At 37.6% G+C, this 19,792-nt stretch overlaps 1 protein-coding gene across 10 annotated transcripts in view; it reads right to left on the minus strand.

The window, feature by feature from the left end:
• MINPP1 (multiple inositol-polyphosphate phosphatase 1) overlaps nucleotides 1-19,792 on the minus strand; it is a 50,280-nt gene that overhangs the window by 11,050 nt on the left and 19,438 nt on the right. Inside the window, exons 5-6 of one of the 10 annotated variants that reach the window (XR_004960000.1) lie at nucleotides 9,852-10,311; nucleotides 3,972-4,146 (exon numbers count right to left, since the gene is read on the minus strand). The exons of 1 other annotated variant lie outside the window; for it this stretch is intronic. Coding sequence is in view for 7 of the 9 variants with exons in the window: in XM_036265336.1 (XP_036121229.1) it covers nucleotides 4,423-4,491; nucleotides 9,942-10,311 (439 nt within the window). In the remaining 2 variants the exon portion in view is untranslated. Of the gene's footprint in view, nucleotides 1-3,971; nucleotides 4,147-4,397; nucleotides 4,492-5,396; nucleotides 5,503-8,390; nucleotides 10,312-19,792 lie in introns of those variants that run through there. 8 more of the 10 variants (XM_036265341.1, XM_036265336.1, XR_004959999.1 and 5 more) reach the window with 8 other exon arrangements.

Genomic DNA, 19,792 nt, shown 5'->3' on the forward strand with positions numbered 1-19,792 from the left:
TCTACATCACAGTAGGGCCTGAGGTTTTTTGTTTGTTTTTTTGTTTTTTATCCTCACCTGAGGACATTTTTCCATTTTTTGTTCAGATAGAGTGGGAGGGAGAGGAAGAGAGAGAGAGAGAGAAACATGGACATAAAAGGGACACATTAAGTGGCTGCTGCCCGCACAACCCAACCAGGGCCGGGGACAAACTGCAACCGAGGTACATGCCCTTAGCGGAAACCGAACCCGGGACTCTCTGGACCGCAGGCCAACGCTCTAACCGCTGAGCCAAACTCAGGCCAGGGCTGAGCTGCTACTTTAAATTCCCACTCATCTGTCCCCGTGATCTTTAAAAATTAAATCAATTTACATGAGGCTGCTTATATTTTTACTTTGGGGTTTTGAAATTGAACTAATCCAGTCAACCTGAACCCTTTGTATTTAAAAACAAAAGATAGAATTCAAAGAGGAAAAAACCAAATCTAAACCTCCAGACCTCACGATCCAAGTGTTTTCTTGCTTGTTCTATCACTAACATACTCTCTGTGGAACTCTTCATTTTCCAGATGAAAATAAAAAGGTGAGATGTGAAGACGGTGAGTCGCCCTCCTCAGATCACAAACCAAATTAGTTGCAGATAATACAGTACCGCCTTCCTATTGTCCATGGATTGGTGTCTTAAGCTACTCTAAGATGTTAGCATGTCAGAACAGGAGCCCGGATTTCTTTAATTGGCTGAAAGAATGTGATTCGTTTTCTGAAAGTTTCAGGTGTTGTGGCTTTTCAAAATCATCTCTTAAAGCAACAGGGATGCACCCTCCTTGGAGTGTGCCTGTGCCTTTCTCTTGGGCACGTACTTTTTTTATCCTCACCCGAGGACATTTTTGCATTTATCTTTGGATAGAGCAGAAGGGAGAAAGGAAAGAAGAGAGAGAGAGAAACATCGACGTGAGAGAGAGACATCGATCGAGTGGCTGCCACCCACACCACCCCAACTGGGGCCAGGGACAAACTGCAACCGAGGTATGTCCCCTTAGTGGGAACCGAACCTGGGACTCTCTGGTCCACAGCCGACACTCTAACCACTGAGCAAAACCCGCCAGGGCTGGGCACATACTAAAAAAAAAAAAAACAACTCTGGGGGCCCCCATGGGACTTGCAATAAGGGGAACAGCAGGCAGCAAAACTCCTGAACCTGTCTTCAAGGCCCCTTTTCTTTGACTTGCCAGTGCTAATAGTGACTCATATAATAATAAGTAAAATATAAAAATCAGAATAAAGAAAAGACATGAAGGGCCTCAAAAACAGGCTATACATTCCATGAAACAGATATTTTCACTGGTGAATTCTACCAAACATTCAAAGAAAATTTAATACCTATCCTATTCAAACTCTTTCAAAAAACTGAAGAGGAGGGAACACTCCCAAACTCATTTTATGAAGCCAGCATTACCTTGATACCAAAGCTGGACAAGGACATCACAAAAAAAAGAAAATTACAGGTTAATATCCCTGATGAACATAGATGCAAAAATCCACAAGAACATATTAGCAAACCTAATTGAACAATACATTAAAGGGATTATAGACCATGATCAAGTGGGGTTTATTCTAGGGATGAAAGGATGATTAAACATTCACAAATTAATCAACCTGATATATCATATGAACAAAATGAAGAATAAAAATTAGATGATCGTTCCCATAGACACAGAAAAGCATTTGACAAAATTCAACATCCACTTATGATAAAGATTTTCGACAAAGTGCATATAGAGGGAATGTACCTCAACATAAAAAAGGCCATATATGACAAACCCACAGTTAACATCATATTCAGTGGTGAAAAGCTGAAAGCATTTTCTCTAAGGTCAGGAACAAGGCAAGGATGCCCATTCTCACCACTTCTATTCAACATAGTTTTGGAAATCCTAGCCATAGCAATCAGATAAGAAAAAGAAGTAAAAAGCATCCAAATCAGATAGGAAGAAGTAAAGACTCTCATTATTTGCAGATAGCATAATACTATATGTAGAAAATCCTAAAGATTCCACCAAAGAACTGTTAGAACAAATAAATTCAGTAAAGTTGTATGATACAATATCAATATACAGAAATCTGTTGTGTCTCTACACATAATAGCAAACTATCAGAAAGAGATCAAGAAAACAATCCCATTTACAATTGCATCAATAAGAATAAAACCTCATAATAAATTTAACCAAGAAGATAAAAAATGTATAGGCTGAAAACAACGAGACATTGATGAAAGGAATTGATGATAACAAAAATAAATGGGAAGATAGTCTGTGCTCATCGACTGGAAGAATAATTATTTTTAAAAGTACATACTACCCAAAGCAATACACAAATCAAATGCAATCCTTACCAAAATTTCAATGGAATTTTTCTCAAAACTAGAACAAATAACTCTAAATTTGTATAGAACCACAAAAGATCCCAAATAGCCAAAGCCATCTTGAGAAAGAAGAACAAAGTTGAAGGTATCATGGTCCCCAATGTCAAACTATACTACAAAACTATAGCAATCAAAACAATATGGTTCTGGTACAAAAACAGACACCTAGGAAACCCACAGATATATAGTTAACTAATTTATAGCAAAGAACCAAGGATATACAATGAGGAAAGGACAGTTTCGTCAATAAATACTGCTGGGAAAACTAAACAGCCACATGCAAAAGTATGAAACTGGACTTATATCTTACACCATCCACAAAAATTAACACAAATGAATTAAAGAGTCAAATGTAAGACCTGATACCATAAAACTCCTCAGAAAAAGCATAGGCAGTAAGCTCCTTGACATTTGTCTTGGCATTGAATTTTTGGATCTGACTCCAAAAGCAAAGGCAAGAAAGGCAAAAATAAACAAGTGACACTGTATTGAACTAAAAAGCTTCTGTACAGAAAAGAAAACCATCAATTCAATTAAAAGACAACCTACTGAATGGAAGAAAACATTTGCAAATCTTACTGATAAGGGGCTAATATACAAAATATATAAAAACTCAAACAACCCAACAGCAGAAAAATAATCTGATTTTAAAATGGGTGGAGGATCTAAATAGTCATTTTTCCAATGAAGACACACAGATGGCCAAGAGGCACATGAAAAGATGTTCAACATCACCAATTATCAGGGAAATGCGAATAAAAGCCACAATATGAGATACTACCTCACATCTGTCAAATGGCTATTATCAAAAGGACAAGAAGAAGCAAGTGTTGTGAGATGTGGAGAAAAGGGAACCCTTGTGTTCTGCTGGTGGAAATATAAATTGTTGTAGTCACTATGGAAAACAGTATGGAGGTTCCTCAAAAAATTAAAAATAGAACAACCAATGAACTATTCTACTTCTGGGTATTTTGCTAAAGAAAATGAAAACATTAATTGGAAAAGGTGTATGCACCCCTGTGTTCTTTGCTGCATTATTTACCATAGTGAAGATATGTAAACCTAAGTGTCCATCAATAGATGAATGGATAAATAAGATGTCGTGCATACATACAATGGAATACTACCCAGGCATAAAAAAGGAAAGCTTGCCACTTGCAACAAAATGGATGGTAATATGCTAAATGAAATAAGTCAGACAGAGAAAGATAAATACAATATGATTTCACTTACATGTGGAATCTAAAAAAAAACAACAAAAAACTCATAGATACAGAGAATAGATTGGTGGTTGTCAGAGAGGAATGGGTTGGAGTGGGTGAAATAGGTAAAGGGGGTCAATTGTAGGGTGACAGAGAGTAACTAGACTTACTGTGGTGATCATTTTATAGTGTATACAAATATTGAATTATGTTATTCACCTGAAACTAATACAACATTATATATCAATTTTATCTCAAATCCCTCCAAAACAAAAAAGAGCCAAACACACACTTGGGTGGTCATATGATGTATGCTGTAACATACTGTTACTGCAGTGAGAGTCAAAGAGGCACACTCAACTTACAGATGGAGCGGGGCAGAGATCATTGACATAGTGTACTGTATGCAGCTTGCAGCGAATCTTGCCTTTTCACCCCTTAGAACTCTGCATCATGGATATATGGCGAAGCACCTGCCTGCTGTGTGCGCAATGGGCCTGGCTTGGACTCGACAGGGCTGAGGGCTGACAAATAGCTGCTTCACTGAATGAAGCAATGAAAGGGAAAATAAGTACACGATTTACCTATATTTCTCATTATTCTGGAATTTTAAAAAAATCTAGAATCTCCAACAAGGTCTGAATTGTTCTTTGCTTTGAAATACAAATGCAATTATAAGGGATGGTTTATAATATAACAAACAACTAACCTGCCCCACCCTCCTGATGAACTCAGAGAGCCTTCTACAGCGGTGCACGGTGCAACCAGCTGAGCCTGGAGAGAAGAAACTATTTGTCTTGAAAACATCATATACTCTGATTAGTTTGGTCTCCCTTCCATTTCCTGCTGAGTATGCATCTTCTTGGCCTCAGCCGTCACAGCCAATGGCTACAGAAGGACAAAGGGTAACCGCAGCTTCAAAAGCATTTTCATTGCAGTGGTGAGCAGAATCGAGATTTAAGTAGTTTACAATCAGTGTGCACTACTCAAACAATCTGCACACCAAAGTGCCCCAAATAACCTAGGTCCAAATTCCACTTTTACCACTGATATAAGAAATTTGAATAGTTTAAAGTATTTAAAAAATGCATTTTCACTCTCAACTTTAATTTCCTCATCTGTAAAATGTGTTGCATACTATCAACTTCATAGTCTACAATGAAGAAAATAAAGTGAAATAACGGGTAAAGTACTTTCTATAGTATTTGGCAAGTGAAGAGATTTCTTTCACCCAATGGCAACTATTATTTCACATGTGATTAAAAAAATCATACACAACCTAGTTAATATCAGGTTCACTGCTGAGTATCAAGAACTGTAAAGTACCTGTTATGTATGGCTCTGTAACAGATGATCTTTCAGAGTTCACACATCTGTGTTAGGCAAATACTAACAAATACCTGTATCTACATCTACACTACTGCTTATAAAATACTTAGTAACCAAAGAATTTTCAGACCTGTTAAAGAAAGCGGTTCTTTGAAGTTCTTACAGGCCCAGGAGGTGGAGAGGTCTTCCAGCCATGCTTCTATTTTTTTTTTTTATCCTCACCCGAGGATATTTTTCCATTTTTTGTACAGATAGAGAGGGAGGGAGAGAGAGGAAGGGAGAGAGAGAGAGAAACATCGACGTGAAGGGACACATCAAGTGGCTGCCACCCGCACGACCAACCAGGGCCGGGGACAAACTGCAACCGAAGTACGTGCCCTTAGCGGGAACCGAACCTGGGTCTCTCCGGACCGCAGGCCGACGCTCTAACTGCTGAGCCAAACCGGCCAGGGCCATGCTTCTGTTTTTTAAAGAGCTAGGCTGATAGCAGCTAGACTTCAAAAGTACAGCAGCCCCCTTATCCACAGTTTCACTTTCCATGGTTTCAGTTATCCACTGTTAATCCTAGGCCCAAAAATATTAGGTGGAATACTTCAGATATAAAAAAACTCATAGGTTTTAACTTGCATGCTGTTCTGAGTAGCCTGGTGAAATCTCATACCATCCTACTCTGTGCCACCTGGACATGAATCATCCTTTTGTCCAGTGTATCCACGATGTATGTGCCCCTGCCTGTTACTCACTTAATACCCATCTCAGTTATTAGATCGATTGTCATGGTATCGCAGTGCTTGTGTGCAAGTAACCCTTACTTTACTTAATAATGGCCCCAAAATACAAGAGTAGTGATGCTGGCAATTTAGATAATGCCAAAGAGAAGCCACAGAGTGCTTCCTTTAAGGGAAAGGGTATGTATGTATGGGAAAAACACAGTATATATATATAGAAAGACCTAAACCTTGCAACCAGACTAAAGTAAATGTAGAACGCCAGCTACTTCTTTACTTTTTAAGTATTTTATTGATTTTAGAGAGAAAGGGAGAGGGAGAAACATCTTTGTGAGAAACATCAATCAGTTGCCTCCCATACTCCCTATCGGGGATCAAACCCACAACCTGGGTGTGTGCCCTGAACAGGAATTGAACCTGCTACCTTTCAGGTACAGGGCAATAGTCCAGTGAACTGAGCCACACCGACCAGGCCCAGCTACTTCTCACTCCCTATCCACCTCTGGGAGTTCCATGATTTCTCTCTCAGCAAGGAAAAGGCAAGGGATGGTTTCTATCTCATTTCAGTCTTCTGCCCCTCAACTCTCAGCATCTTTCCTCAGACTCTTCAGTCGCCTAGTACTGAAGCAGCACGAAAAGCTGTGAAACTCAGTTACATTATTCCCACCACGGATAGCACGTACAGTACTTCTTAAGGAGACCACAGAACTATATTTAAAATTGCCGAATTAGAGAACCAGGCTCTCATCCTCATCTCCGTATTGCAAAGAATGACAAAGTTTCAGGAAGCAACACTGCAGACAGGGAAGAAACAAACAAACAAAAAAGCACTTCATTGTCTCACTGAGACTAGTCTTCTTACTTTCTCAGGAAGGCAAGGCAAAGAAAAAAAATGTAAGGAAAAGAAACTAATAGCCTCTCAAAGCATGAGCAACTATGACTGGAGCAAAATGAGTGTTCTTCCTAACTCCCATTGAGAATGTCTCCTATTAAACAACTTTCTCATCTGTATGTACCCAAACATATTTCACCAATATATTTTTATATAATTCACATCAAAACTGGAATTTTTCCCCCCTAGAATGAGAATATTTGTTGAAAAGGTTTCCAAAACCACCCAAATTGTTAACATTTGTCCAAAAGACAATCAGAACCAAGGCTGGTAGAATGAACTCTGAAGAGCACAGAGAATCTCTATCTACATCGTCATCCCAACTTAATTTTCCAAATTAGTCATTTCAGAAATAACATAAACTAAATATTTTAATAATATAATATTCTCATTATACTAGGAGTACGATTCAATTTGGAAGACTAACATTTTAATGAACAAATGTTGTTCTCCCAGTACAACAAACAAAAGGGTGAACGTGAACTGCTTGGGTCTAAATAATGGTTTAAATCTGGGACTGGTACAGGGGAGATATTGAATTATGAATTAGTTTTATAAATAAAATTAAGACTCTTATCTTAAAATATATTACTTCAGTAATGATAAAGAAACAAAGTTTTAAAGTTAGCCTCCTCCTATCTAGAGACATGGATGTAGGGAACAGACTAACCTCAGAGGGAAGGGGGTGAGGTGGGGGGAGAGAAACCCAAAGAATGTACATGCATTTAGGCATAACTAATGGACACAGACAACAATGTGGTAAAGCCCCCCTTGTGGCTGGGAGGAGGATATCATTGGGGGGGGGGGACATCTGTAATACTTTCAACAATAAATACCTAAAAAAATAAAAAATAAAAATAAAAAATAGCCCTGGCTGGTTTTCTCAGTGGTTAGTGTTGGCCTGCACACTGAAGGGTCTCAGGTTCGATTCCCGGTCAAAGGCACATACCTGGGTTGCAGGTTCCAAACCCAGCCCCAGGCAGGGTTGTGGGTTGCAATCAATCAATGTTTCTCTCTCTCTCTCAGCTTATACCCCTTCCACTCTCTCTAAAAATCAATGGGAAAATATCCTAAGGTGAGGATTAACTAAATAAATAAACAAAATAAAAGTTAACCTCCTCCTAAATTGCCAGGCATGAAACTCAAACTACAAATCTTTTAACTGGACAAATATCTTTTTCTTGCTGAGACATTGTCTCAAAAATACTATTACAGCTCTGGTCAGTGTGGCTCTGTGGGTGGAACACCCACCCCCACCTCCATGCACCAAAGTATTGCAGGTTAGATTCCCAGTCAAGGGCATGTATCTACCTGGGCTGCAGGTTCAATTCCCAGCCCCAGCTGGGGGGCATGCAGGAGGCGACTAATCAATGTCTCTCTCACATCGATGCTTCCCTCCCCTCTCCCCCCTTTCCATTCTCTAAAAATCAATGGAAAAAATACCCTCTGGTGAGGATTAACAACAACACACACACCAATTAAAGAATAGCTTTATGTGGAGGTGCTAAAAAGTGAATTGAGCTGCTTAAAGTGCTCAAGAGAAAGAATGACTAGGAGAGAATTAAGTGATCTGTAAAGTTCAGAAGAGTTAGATAAAGGCAACTTATATGGCAATGCAAATATTTATTTTCAGCTTACATTTGGCACAGGACAGTCCAAATCCCAAAGATAATTAAGAAAGCACATGAAATGCCATTTTAGAAAAATATAATCCCAAAATTTATACTTATATACTCTGGTTTGATTGTTTGAACTTCCAAAATTTTAAGGGCCTACATCAGTTTTACAGTTTACAAAAGGAAAGCACTCAAGATACCATGAAAGTTGAGTAGTCCTGGAAAAAAAACAAAAAGCTCTTTTTTCTTTACAAGTTGAGTTTTGCTTTCAGTGTTAAAATTAAAATCAAGATTATATACAAAAACAGTATCAAGTGAATGATTATGTGTTGGAGAGCAGAAACTTCAAAATGATGACATAAAAACCAGTAAGTACAATACACTGCACGCATCAAGTTGCAGATTCGACAGAAAAATGACTGATGTCCACAGGCTTTTTACTAGTCGACTAGTGTCAGGTCGACAGTGATTAAATTTTCGCTTAGCAGAGTAATTTGATCACCTATTGTGAATGAACTCTTGCTAGCCAAAGATTATTTTTTGAAGATCAATGATCTATATATTATTTTATAATTTTAATACACAGTTTTGATACTTCTTAGATTCTTAGTAAAATGGCTTTCCACTTTTTAGAAAGTAAAAATTTGTTTGAGAATATTTCAATCAGAAGAGAATAGCCTTATATTGCCTGGTTTAGTCAAAGCTGCTTAAAATTCCAACCTTTTATCATCAATACCAATTGTTTATCAACACAAAGAGTGGAAAAGACCAAGAATTCTGTTTATTATTATGGCAAACATTTTCATGATATTTGACAGAATTCAGAACTAATTTTTTTAAATAGGTTCATATCTGTAAAACTAAACCAACCAGGATAAAGTCTTTATTTAACAAAACAAAAAAGAAATTAAGCAACCAAAAGATATTTCCCATAACGGCAAAATATAAAACTAGAGGCAAAGTAACAGAATGCTAGAAATCGCTCAGCAATGGACTGAAGAAACCCTGATTCTGGCATTGCTAATGGTCCTCTTTGTCCTCCCACTGTTGCATATGTAAAACAGATATGATAATAACTAAAGAATGGCCTTGCAGGACTATGCAGGAGTCTAAAAGGAATTATTGAAAAAGTGGTCAAATACTTTATAAATACTATAAAAAATATTTATTTTATTTTTTGCCTTCCTTAAGTGAAAGTGTCCATTTATATCAGACTGTTTCTTAAATTGTTTCAAATTCTCAGAGAGATGTCAGCTTTCTTCCAAAATGATACTCCCAGTGTATCGTAATGTTTCTGATTAAGACAGATAATACTAGAACTGTGCTACTTGAGGAAAAAAGAGAGACTTGTAGCACAATTGGTAAAGTTCCTAGACTTGGTTCAATCAAGTTATGGATCATCCAACTGACAGATTTTGTTACTACAGCATTTTCAGGCATTATTTCGAAAACATAGTCTCAGTGTGAGATTTCTTATATAAATAGGAAGAATTTAACTTCTGTAAACATTTGCAGTGTCAGCAATTTCTTTGAATAGATTTCCACTCCCTTAAGAGCTGCTCCAGTGAAGAATTGTTTCTTACACATCCATGTCCAGGATCAAAAAAAAACTCAGTGTTTTTCTATGAAAAGACAGAAATACCCAAGTAACGTGAAAGCTTTCTGTAACCAGGGATTGCCCACCTATTCCAAGCATGTTATCACTCCCTATAGATTCCTGATGAACGCAAAAGGTTCTTCAGTTACTCATAGCTCATCAGATGTGTTGTTCACCTTTGGTAATTGACATTCTTCATTGGTAAGACAACTCTGAAGGATGTCCTTGTAGTGGTTCTTCAGATCATCATACAAAGAAACAGTTTCTTGTGAGTGAGCCGATGGTAACACCTTTTCATTCAATAACATCTGTACTCGGAATTCTTCTTTAGGAGTCTTAGCATTTTTACAATGGTAAAGCACAAATATTAGGTTTGAAGCATAGGGTACAATGTGACCACTTCGGAACTTCCGATGCATCTGTTCCTTGTAATTGTAAGCTGTTAGGGGCTCCTTGTCTTTGAAGTACCCCATGAGAGAAAGCAGTGGAAGAAGGGTCTCTGCGTGACCAAACTCAAGGATGACTGGAGAGGAAACTGGCTGAGACCTTAAATGAGAAATCGAGAAAAAATGTGTATATACATTCATGTCATAAAACATAATAGCTATACTTAGAAGCAATATACAACTTTCTCATCAACAGGTGTTTTAAGCCTCTTTCTTAACTGGTATACATTAATTAGGTCATCTAACGCACCTAAAACCTTATATTTATTTCCAAGAACCATCTCCTTAGGTCTGAAGTTACAAAGCAGTACCATTTCGACCATAGCTATATTTAATTTGACCTGCATAAATAATTTTCAATTTTGCATTGTTAGTATTTAAAAATTGGGAGATTTCAGATTCTTGAAAATCCAGACTTTCAGCTACTCTTGAAAACTGAAAGATCTGGCAACATATATTCCCATAAGAAAATAATCAGCATAACAAGCATCAAAATGGAAATGGGAGAACCTAATTGCCAATGATACATCAAATAAGGGGTTAATGTCCAAAATATATACAGTACTCATACAACTCAACAAAAGGAAGACAGAATCCAATTAAAAAGTGGTCAGAGGACCTAAATAGACACCTCTCCAAACAGAACATACAAAAATGGTCAAGAGAAATAGAAAAAAATGGTCAACATCTCTAATCATCAGAGAGATGCAAATTAAAACTATGAGGTATCGCCTCACACCTGTCAGAATGGCCGCCATCAACAAATCATCAAACAACAAGTATTGGCGAGGGTGTGGAGAAAAGGGGACTCTAGTACACTGCTGGTGGGAATGCAGACTGGTGCAGCCACTATGGAAAACAATATAGTGTTTCCTCAAAAAATTAAAAATTGAACTGCCATTTGACCCAGTGATCCCACTTCTAGGAATATACCCTAAGAAGCCTGAAACACCAATCAGAAAGAATATATGTACCCCTATGTTCATAGCAGCACTAGTTACAATAGCTAAGATGTGGAAACAGCCCAAGTGTCCATCAGTAGATGAATGGATAAAAAAGCAGTGGTACGTGTACACAATGGAGTACTATGTAGCTGTAAGAAAGAAAGATCTCTTATCCTTTAAGACGACATGGAGGAACCTGGAGAGTATTATGCTCAGGGAAATAAGCCAATCAGAGAAAGATAAATATCACATGATCTCACTTATTTGTGGAATATAATGAAGAAAATAAGCTGATGAACAAAATAGACCCAGAGACATGGAAGTAGGGATTAGACTGACAAACCTGGGGTGGGGTGGGGTGGGGGAGTAAAGGATAAACCAAAAACTTATATGCATAAATGTATAACCAACAGACACAGACAACAATACTGTGAGGAGGGGCTGGAGCAGGGAGGAGGGTGTCAATGGGAGGAAAAAGCAGAAACATCTGTAATAAAAATAAGTTAAAAAAAGAAACAGCTACTGCTACAGCAGGAACAACAACAAAATCAGTATAACAGGAATGTGGGATACCCTCCAGAGAGGACATAAACCTGTTACACAGGACACATGTCACGCCACATTGTCTAACATAGGATGTTTCATTACTTGCCAGATCCCTTTATACATCTGAGTATGTGCAAGTCAAAGCTAATACCATTGCCATAGTGTAAATATAATGCAACTTAACAGTGATACAAGTTAAAGAAAAACAAGTAGTAAAAATACTAGTTTACAGTTTAAGTCCTCTAGCCATGAGGCAGTAACTTCAAAGCCATGACTCACCCAGAAAATCAGTGTTTTGTACAATTTAAAAGTTCTTCTTGATTTTTGCATTTCAAAAAAAAAAATTCAGAACTCACTGAATGTCTAGGTTGAATTTTAAGGGTAAGAAGCAGAATTCAGCATAAAGAGCTAAAAAAAATGTTAAGCATTTTTTTGAATTAACCCACGAGTATATATATTAAATAACAGCTCAGACTATAAATCACTTGTCTCAAACATAACTGTTTTTCTTCACTATTCTATTTTATAAGCTGCAATTCAACTTAATAACCTTTTAGTGGTTCAAGTGTTAAAATCAGAATATATATGATACAGCAATCTTCTTCAAGGTTTCTTAAGAAAGTAGAAGCAAAACATCTAAGTCATAGTTATGACAAAGGAGCAATGGAGCAAAGGCAATCTTTCCAACAAATGGTGCCAGAACACCAGACATCCACATGCAAAACAAAACAAAAAAAAAGAATTTAGACACAGACCTCAGACTCTTCACAAAAAATTAACTAAAAAATGATTATAGACCTAAGTGTAAAACTCAATACAATAAAATTCCTAGAAGATAAGAAAGGAGAAAACCTAGATAACCTTGGGCCTGGCAATGACTTTCAGAAATAACACCAAAGGTACAATCCATGAAAGAAGAAACTGATAAGCTAATCTTCATTAAAATTAAAAACTCCCCTCTGCTAAAGTCAATGTCAAGAGAATGAGAAGATAGGTCACAAACTGTGAGAAAATATTTGCAGAAGACACATGACAAAGGATTGTTATCTAAAATATACAAAGAACTCTTAAGACTCAAAAATAAGAAACACCCCAATTAAAAAATGGGCAGAAGACCTGGAGAGCTCATCAAAGATCTACAGATGGCAAGAAGTAAATGAAAAGGTGCTCCACATCATGTCATTAGGGAATTGAAATTAAAACAAGATACCACTACATATCAACATCCAGAAAAATGACAATACCAAGTGCTGACGACAGGATATCAGTCACTATTGGTGTGAATACAAAGTGATACAGTCAGTTTGGTGGTTCTTACAAAACTAAATATACTCTTACCACATGATCCAGCAATTGCACTCCTTGGTACTTATGTAAATGAATTAAAAACTTAGGTCTTCATAAAAACCTAAACATGAGTATTTATAGATGATTTTTTCATAATTGTCAAATCTTAGAAGCAACCAAGATATCCTTTAGTAGGTGAATAAATAAATGGTAGTACATCCAGACAATGAAATATTACTCAGCGCTAAAAAGAAATGAGCTCCAGCAGAGGGCCACCATATCTGGGACTCCAGCAACCTGGCTCACACTGTTTGCCCCATCCTGGTGATTCCCTGAGGCCCCGCCCAACCCAACTTTCTGGCCCACCCAAGCTGTTTCCAATGGTTTTACCATAAGATTGGCCTGTCTTGGATCCTGCTTCAGATTTTCCTAAAATCTCTCAACAAGCAGCATCTGGTCTCAGTGAGCCCCATACCTCTCATTAAGTGGTCTCAGGCCTGGCCACTAGAAGCAACCAGCCTTGGTTCACAGCTTGGGTTTTCCTGTTGGCACCTCCAAGCCCAGCACAAGAAGCAGCCATCTGCAGATCACTTTGTAGCTTACACTGGGTGGCCCCGGGTAGAACACAGGCAAAGGCTGACCTTGCTCTAGAGCCAGCACATCCAGTGGACAGCTTCAGATCACCTCGAAAACCACCACCCAACCACCTCCACAAATGACACACTCAATATGTGGACTCAGTGGGTACCAGAGCCATGATGAACTAAGTCTTGCTCTGTGTGGTGGGCCCCTGCACAGCTGATCACCCAAGGGAGTCAGAGGCCAATGGTCAGTGGGCACAGCCAGTTCTTGCAGCTATCAGCCTGAGTAAATCCCTCCCATTAACATGCCAACAGCAATCAAGACTCAATTGCAACAGACGGTGGGACAGTCCACACCAGGGGTGCATCCCGAGGGCCCAGCTGGGGTGATCAGGGAGGCTGTGCCACAGGACCCTTACAGGACACCTACTATAATAGGCCACCCTACAAAGCTTAGGAGACATAGCAACTCTACCTAATACATAGAAACAAACACAGGGAGGCAGCCAAAATGAGGAGACAAAGGAACATGTCCCAAATGAAAGAACGGAACAAAACTTCAGAAAAAGAACTAAACAAAACAGAGATAAGCAATCTAACAGATGCAGAGTTCGAAACACTGGTTATAAGGATGCTCAAGGAACTTAATGAGACTTTCAAGGATCTTAGTGAGATCTTCAAGAAACTTAAGGAGAACTCCGAGGAACTTAGTGAGAACATCAACAACATAAAAAAGGACCAGTCAGAAATGAAAGATGCGCTAACTGAAATAAAGAATAATTTACAGGGAATCAATAGTAGAGTAGGTGAAACCAAGAAGCAAACCATCAATTTGGAATATAAGGAAGCAAAAAACACCCAATCAGAACAGCAAAAAGAAAAAGGAATTTAAAAGATGAGAACAGTGTAAGGAGTCTCTGGGTCAACTTCAAGCATACCAACATTCGTATCATTGGGGTTCCAGAAGAAGAAGAGAGAAAGAAACTGAAAACCTATTTGAAAAAATAATGACAAAAAACTTCCCTAACTTGGTGAAGGAAACAGACATACAAGTCCAGGAAGCACAGAAAGTCCCAAACAAGTTGAACCCAAAGAGGTCCACACCAAGACACATCATCATTAAAATGCTAAAGATTAAACACAAAGAAAGAATCTTAAAAGCAGCAAGAGAAAAGCAATCAGTTACCTACAAAGGAGCTCCCATTAGACGGTCAGCCGATTTCTCAAAAGAAACTTCACAGGTCAGAGAGGAGTAGTAAGAGATATTCAAGGTGATGAAAAGCAACAACCCACAACCAAGATCACTCTATCCTGCAAAGCTATCATTTAGAATCAATGGACATATAAAGAGTGTCCCAGACAAGAAAAAGCTAAAGGAGTTCACCACCAAACCAGTATATGAAATGTTGGAGGGTCTTCTTGAAGGAGAAGAAAAATATGAACAATAAAATGGCAATAAATACATATCTATTAACAAATGAACCTACAAACAAAATGAGCAAGCAGAATAGAAACAGACTCAAAGATACAGAGAATTTTTGTTGCTTACCAAATAGAAGGTGGCTAGAGGGATGGGAGACGAAGATGAAGGAATTAAGAGTATAAATTGGTTGTTAGACTGATAGACCTCAAAGGGAAGAGGGGAGGAAGGGTGGAAATAGATAAACCAAAGAACTTCTATGCATATATGCATAACCAATGGACACAAACAATGGTAGATACATGTCATTATTCATTTGTCCAAACCCAGAGAATTAACAACATCAAGATTGAACCCTAATGCAAATTATGGACTTTGGTGATAATGATGTTTCGAAGTAGGGTAATCAATATAATAAATGTACCGCTCTAGAACAGAATGGCAATAGTAAGGGAGAAGGGGGGACACCACAAAGGAGTTTATGGGAACTCTCTGTACTTTCTGATCAATTTGCTATAAATCTAAAACTGATCTAAAGAAGAATTTGTTAAAAAAACAAACACAAAAACAAAACAAAAAACTACTTCAATGGGAATATATGTGACCAAAAAGAAGGTATTTTTATTCCAAAGAGTTCATATAATCCCTCTTAAACAGCTGCTCATGTTTATACCTGTTTGCCCTTTTAGATGACTTACATTTCAATTTTTCTTTACAAAATAGCATTAAATTTTAAATGGAAAAACATTTCTATTCTAAATAGTATCCAAACACCAAAAATGGGGACTTGTATACCATCAATTATTGGTGGCTAACGAATTTTGAAATTTGTGTGTGGCCAAATACAATAGGATTTTACTTGTTTGTATTTATAACTCTAAAGATGTCAAAGCAAATACACAAGTGTATTTGTTTATGGTCCAATTTTCATCAGAGGCCATTAAAGGCATGTGCCAGGTTTCTGTAAAGTAAATCAGTAATCCTTGTTAGTGAGCTGGTTCCATTTCAGGAACACACTATTTGCTCTGTCTCACAACAGAGAGTAAATCTTAGAAGTGTTACACATCTGTTAGGCTCTGATTTACTCCAGAAAGGATAAGCCCAAATACTATTTGAAGGAACCTAATCCCCAGCTTGCCCCTGAATACTACACGGAAGTCCCAAGGACGCCATAAGTACTTTACTGGGTTTCATTCCCAACTTCTTTAAAGCAAAGCTGTTCTGCCCTGGCTGGTGCGGCTCAGTTGGTTGAGAGTCATCCTGTACACCAAAAGGTTGGATTCCCTGTCAGGGCACATCCCTGGATTGCAGGTCTGATTCCCTGTTGGGGTTCGCACAGGAGGTAGCAGATTCGTGTCTCTCACATCAATGTTTCTCTCACTCTCTCTTCCCCTCTCTCTCTAAAATCAATAAACCAATAAAAATAAAAATAAAGCAAAGCCATTTTATGATTAAGCCCCAAATATTGGTAACAGCTAATGGGTAAGAGTGTATATGTCTGAATGAGGGAGTAGGGAGTATCTGTGAGCAAGAAGGGGGTGGGGGTAAGAAAGAAAGAACATAATGTATGGAAAGAATACAAAAAAAAAAAGTCACTTAAATTACTTGGTTCTCAATATAAGGCCACTGCACATAATTTTGTCAGAAGACTGCCGAGAGCCTGAGATTGCTACATTCCATTCTACCTATGGTCCTATGTGACTTTCTTTGTCATTACCATTCAATAAACAGGGTTGTGAGGTTCAGGATTCCATAACAGAAAGGACCAAGTTTTTTTATCTTTAATAAAATAATGCAGTCTGTTTGCAGGAAGATGTGAATATATTTTAAGGAAGGAGTTGCCAAGACCATTAATAATGAGGCACATTCAATACCCACCGCAAATGTAGTTTTTAATGTTGGGAGACATAAAGCCATTTGAGACTCTGACTAAAGGAATGGGACTTCATCCCAGAGAAGAACACACCCATAAAAACTTGAATACAGTTTTGGGAATTCAGAGTCTCTACATTCCAAGAATCCCTGTGCTATATATTATATTACAATCTGACATCCTAAGGAATAGTATACCTACAATTATGTCCCACATTGGTTGATACTGCATCACAAGTATTTCAGATCATTGTAATAATTTTATTCTAATGAGTCCTATATTGTAAATGTCTAAAAAGGTTACATTTACGTTTTATATTTATATACTTAACATCAAATTAAGAATAATCAGATGTTCTATAATTTGCTTTGAACTTAATTTTTTCTTGAATCTTTCTGTTTCTTCTGTACTCTGACTCCATATTCTGATCCATCAATAAATATGGACTTCTACCGGTTACATTTCTCAAATTAACCAATTCCCCCACTTGTAATGATTATTCTTTCTTTAAAACTCTTAGTAGAATAATCTCCTGAAGAACAAGAAATACAAAAACAAGGAACAAGATACCTTTAACTCTACTCTCTCTCTCTGATAAAAATGCATTAGACTTGGTATGTCACATTTTTTGAGAAGTGTCAAAACCACTTTAAGACAGGTATATTTTAGTTTAAAAAACAAACAAACAAAAAAAACAACAGCCTAGAAAATGTAAAGTATTAATACAAATATATGAAAACAAGTGAATATATGAATGTATATAGAGAAATACACAGCTGGAATCAATGTTTTAGGGTTAAGATCTGGTCAAACCCTCTCATTTTATTTATTTTTTAAAAATATGTTTTTACTGATTTTTTAGAAAGACAGGAAGGGAGAGAGAGACAGAAACAAATATGTGATGAAAAAACAATCCCATTTACCATCGCACCAAAAAATTTAAGATACCTAGGAATAAACTTAACCAAAGAAGTGAAGGACCTATTTGCAGAAAACTAGAGGACATTGAAAAAAGAAACAGAGGAAGATATAAAAAAGTGGAAGCACAGACCTTGTTCATGGATTGGAAGAATTAACATCATTAAAATGTCCATACTACCCAAAGCAATCTATAGATTCAATGCAATCCCCATCAAAATACCAATGACATATTTCACAGAACTAAAACAAATACTTCAACAGTTCGTATGGAACCAAAAAAGACCCCGAATAGCAACAGCAATCTTGAAAAAGAAGAACAAAGCAAATGGGATCACAATACCAGATTTCAGGTTATACTACAAAGCAACTGTAATCAAAACAGCCTGGTACTGGCACAAGAACAGGCATAGAGACCAGTGGAACAGAATAGAGAACCCAGAAATGGACCCAAGGCAATATGCTCAATATTTGACAAAGGTGGCAAGAGCATAGAGTGGAGTAAAGATAGCCTCTTTAATAAATGGTGTTGGGAAAATTGGACAGATACATGCAAAAAAAGGAAACTAGACCATCAACTTACACCATACACAAAAATAAACTCAAAATGGATAAAAGACTTAAATGTGACCCGTGAATCCATAAAAATTCTAGAAGAAAATGTAGGCAACAAAATTTCAGACATCATACGCAGCAGAATTTTCACTGATACATCACCTAAGGCAACAAAAACAAGGGAAAAAATGAACACATGGGACTATATCAAACTAAAAAGCTTCTGCACATCAAAAGAAACAACTTTCAAAGTGGAAAGGCAACCCACTGTATGGGAGAACATCATTGCCAATGATACATCAGATAAGGGGTTAATTTCCAAAATATACAGAGTACTCATACAACTCAACAAAAGGAAGACAAAGAACCCAATTAAAAAATGGGCAGAGGAGTTGAATAGACACCTCTCCAAACAGGACATACAAATGGCCAAGAGACATATGAAGAAATGCTCAACATCACTAATCATCAGAGAGATGCAAATTAAAACAACAATGAGGTATCACCTCACACCTGTCAGAATGGCCACCATCAACAAATCATCAAACAACAAGTGTTGGAGAGGGTGTGGAGAAAAGGGGATTCTAGTACACTGCTGGTGGGAATGCAGAGTGGTGCAGCCACTATGGAAAACAATATGGTGTTACCTCAAAAAATTAAAAATTGAACTTCCATTTGACCCAGTGATCCCACTTCTAGGAATATACCCTAAGAAGCCTGAAACACCAATCAGAAAGAATATATGTACCCCTATGTTCATAGCAGCACTATTTACAATAGCTAAGAGCTGGAAACAGCCCAAGTGCCCATCAGTAGACAAATGAATAAAAAAGCAGTGGTACATATACACAGTGGAGTACTATGCAGCTGTAAGAATGAAAGATCTCTTATCCTTTGAGACAACATGGAGGGACCTGGAAAGTATTATCCTAAGTAAAACAAGCCAAGCAGAAAAAGACAAATACCACATGATCTCACTTATTTATGGAATATGATGCACATAACAGTCTGAGGAATAGGGTAGACCCAGAAACATGGAAATAGGGTACAGACTGAGAATCCCCAGAGGAAGGGGGAAAGGGGGGAGGGAAGAGATAAACCACAGAACTTATATGCATGTAGGCACAACCAATGGACATGGACAACAAAGCTGGTGACAGGGCGAGGGGGATGGGGAGGAGGTTGTCAATGGGGTAAAAAAGGAGAAACATCTGTAACTAAAATAAAATAAAATAAAAATAAATAAAATAAGATTAGAAATGAAAAAAAAAAAAAAAAAGAAACATATATGTGAGAGAAACATCGATCGACTGCCTCCTGCACACCCCCTACTGGGATAGAGCCAGCAACCCGGGCATGTGTCCTGATGGGTACCTCTCAGTGCATAGGATGATGCTCAATCTACTAAACCACACCAGCAGGGCAAACCCTATCGTTTTAGAAATAAGAAAAAGACA

This window comes from Molossus molossus, unplaced genomic scaffold (genome assembly GCF_014108415.1).
Source record: "Molossus molossus isolate mMolMol1 unplaced genomic scaffold, mMolMol1.p scaffold_m16_p_17, whole genome shotgun sequence".
NCBI lineage: Eukaryota > Metazoa > Chordata > Mammalia > Chiroptera > Molossidae > Molossus > Molossus molossus.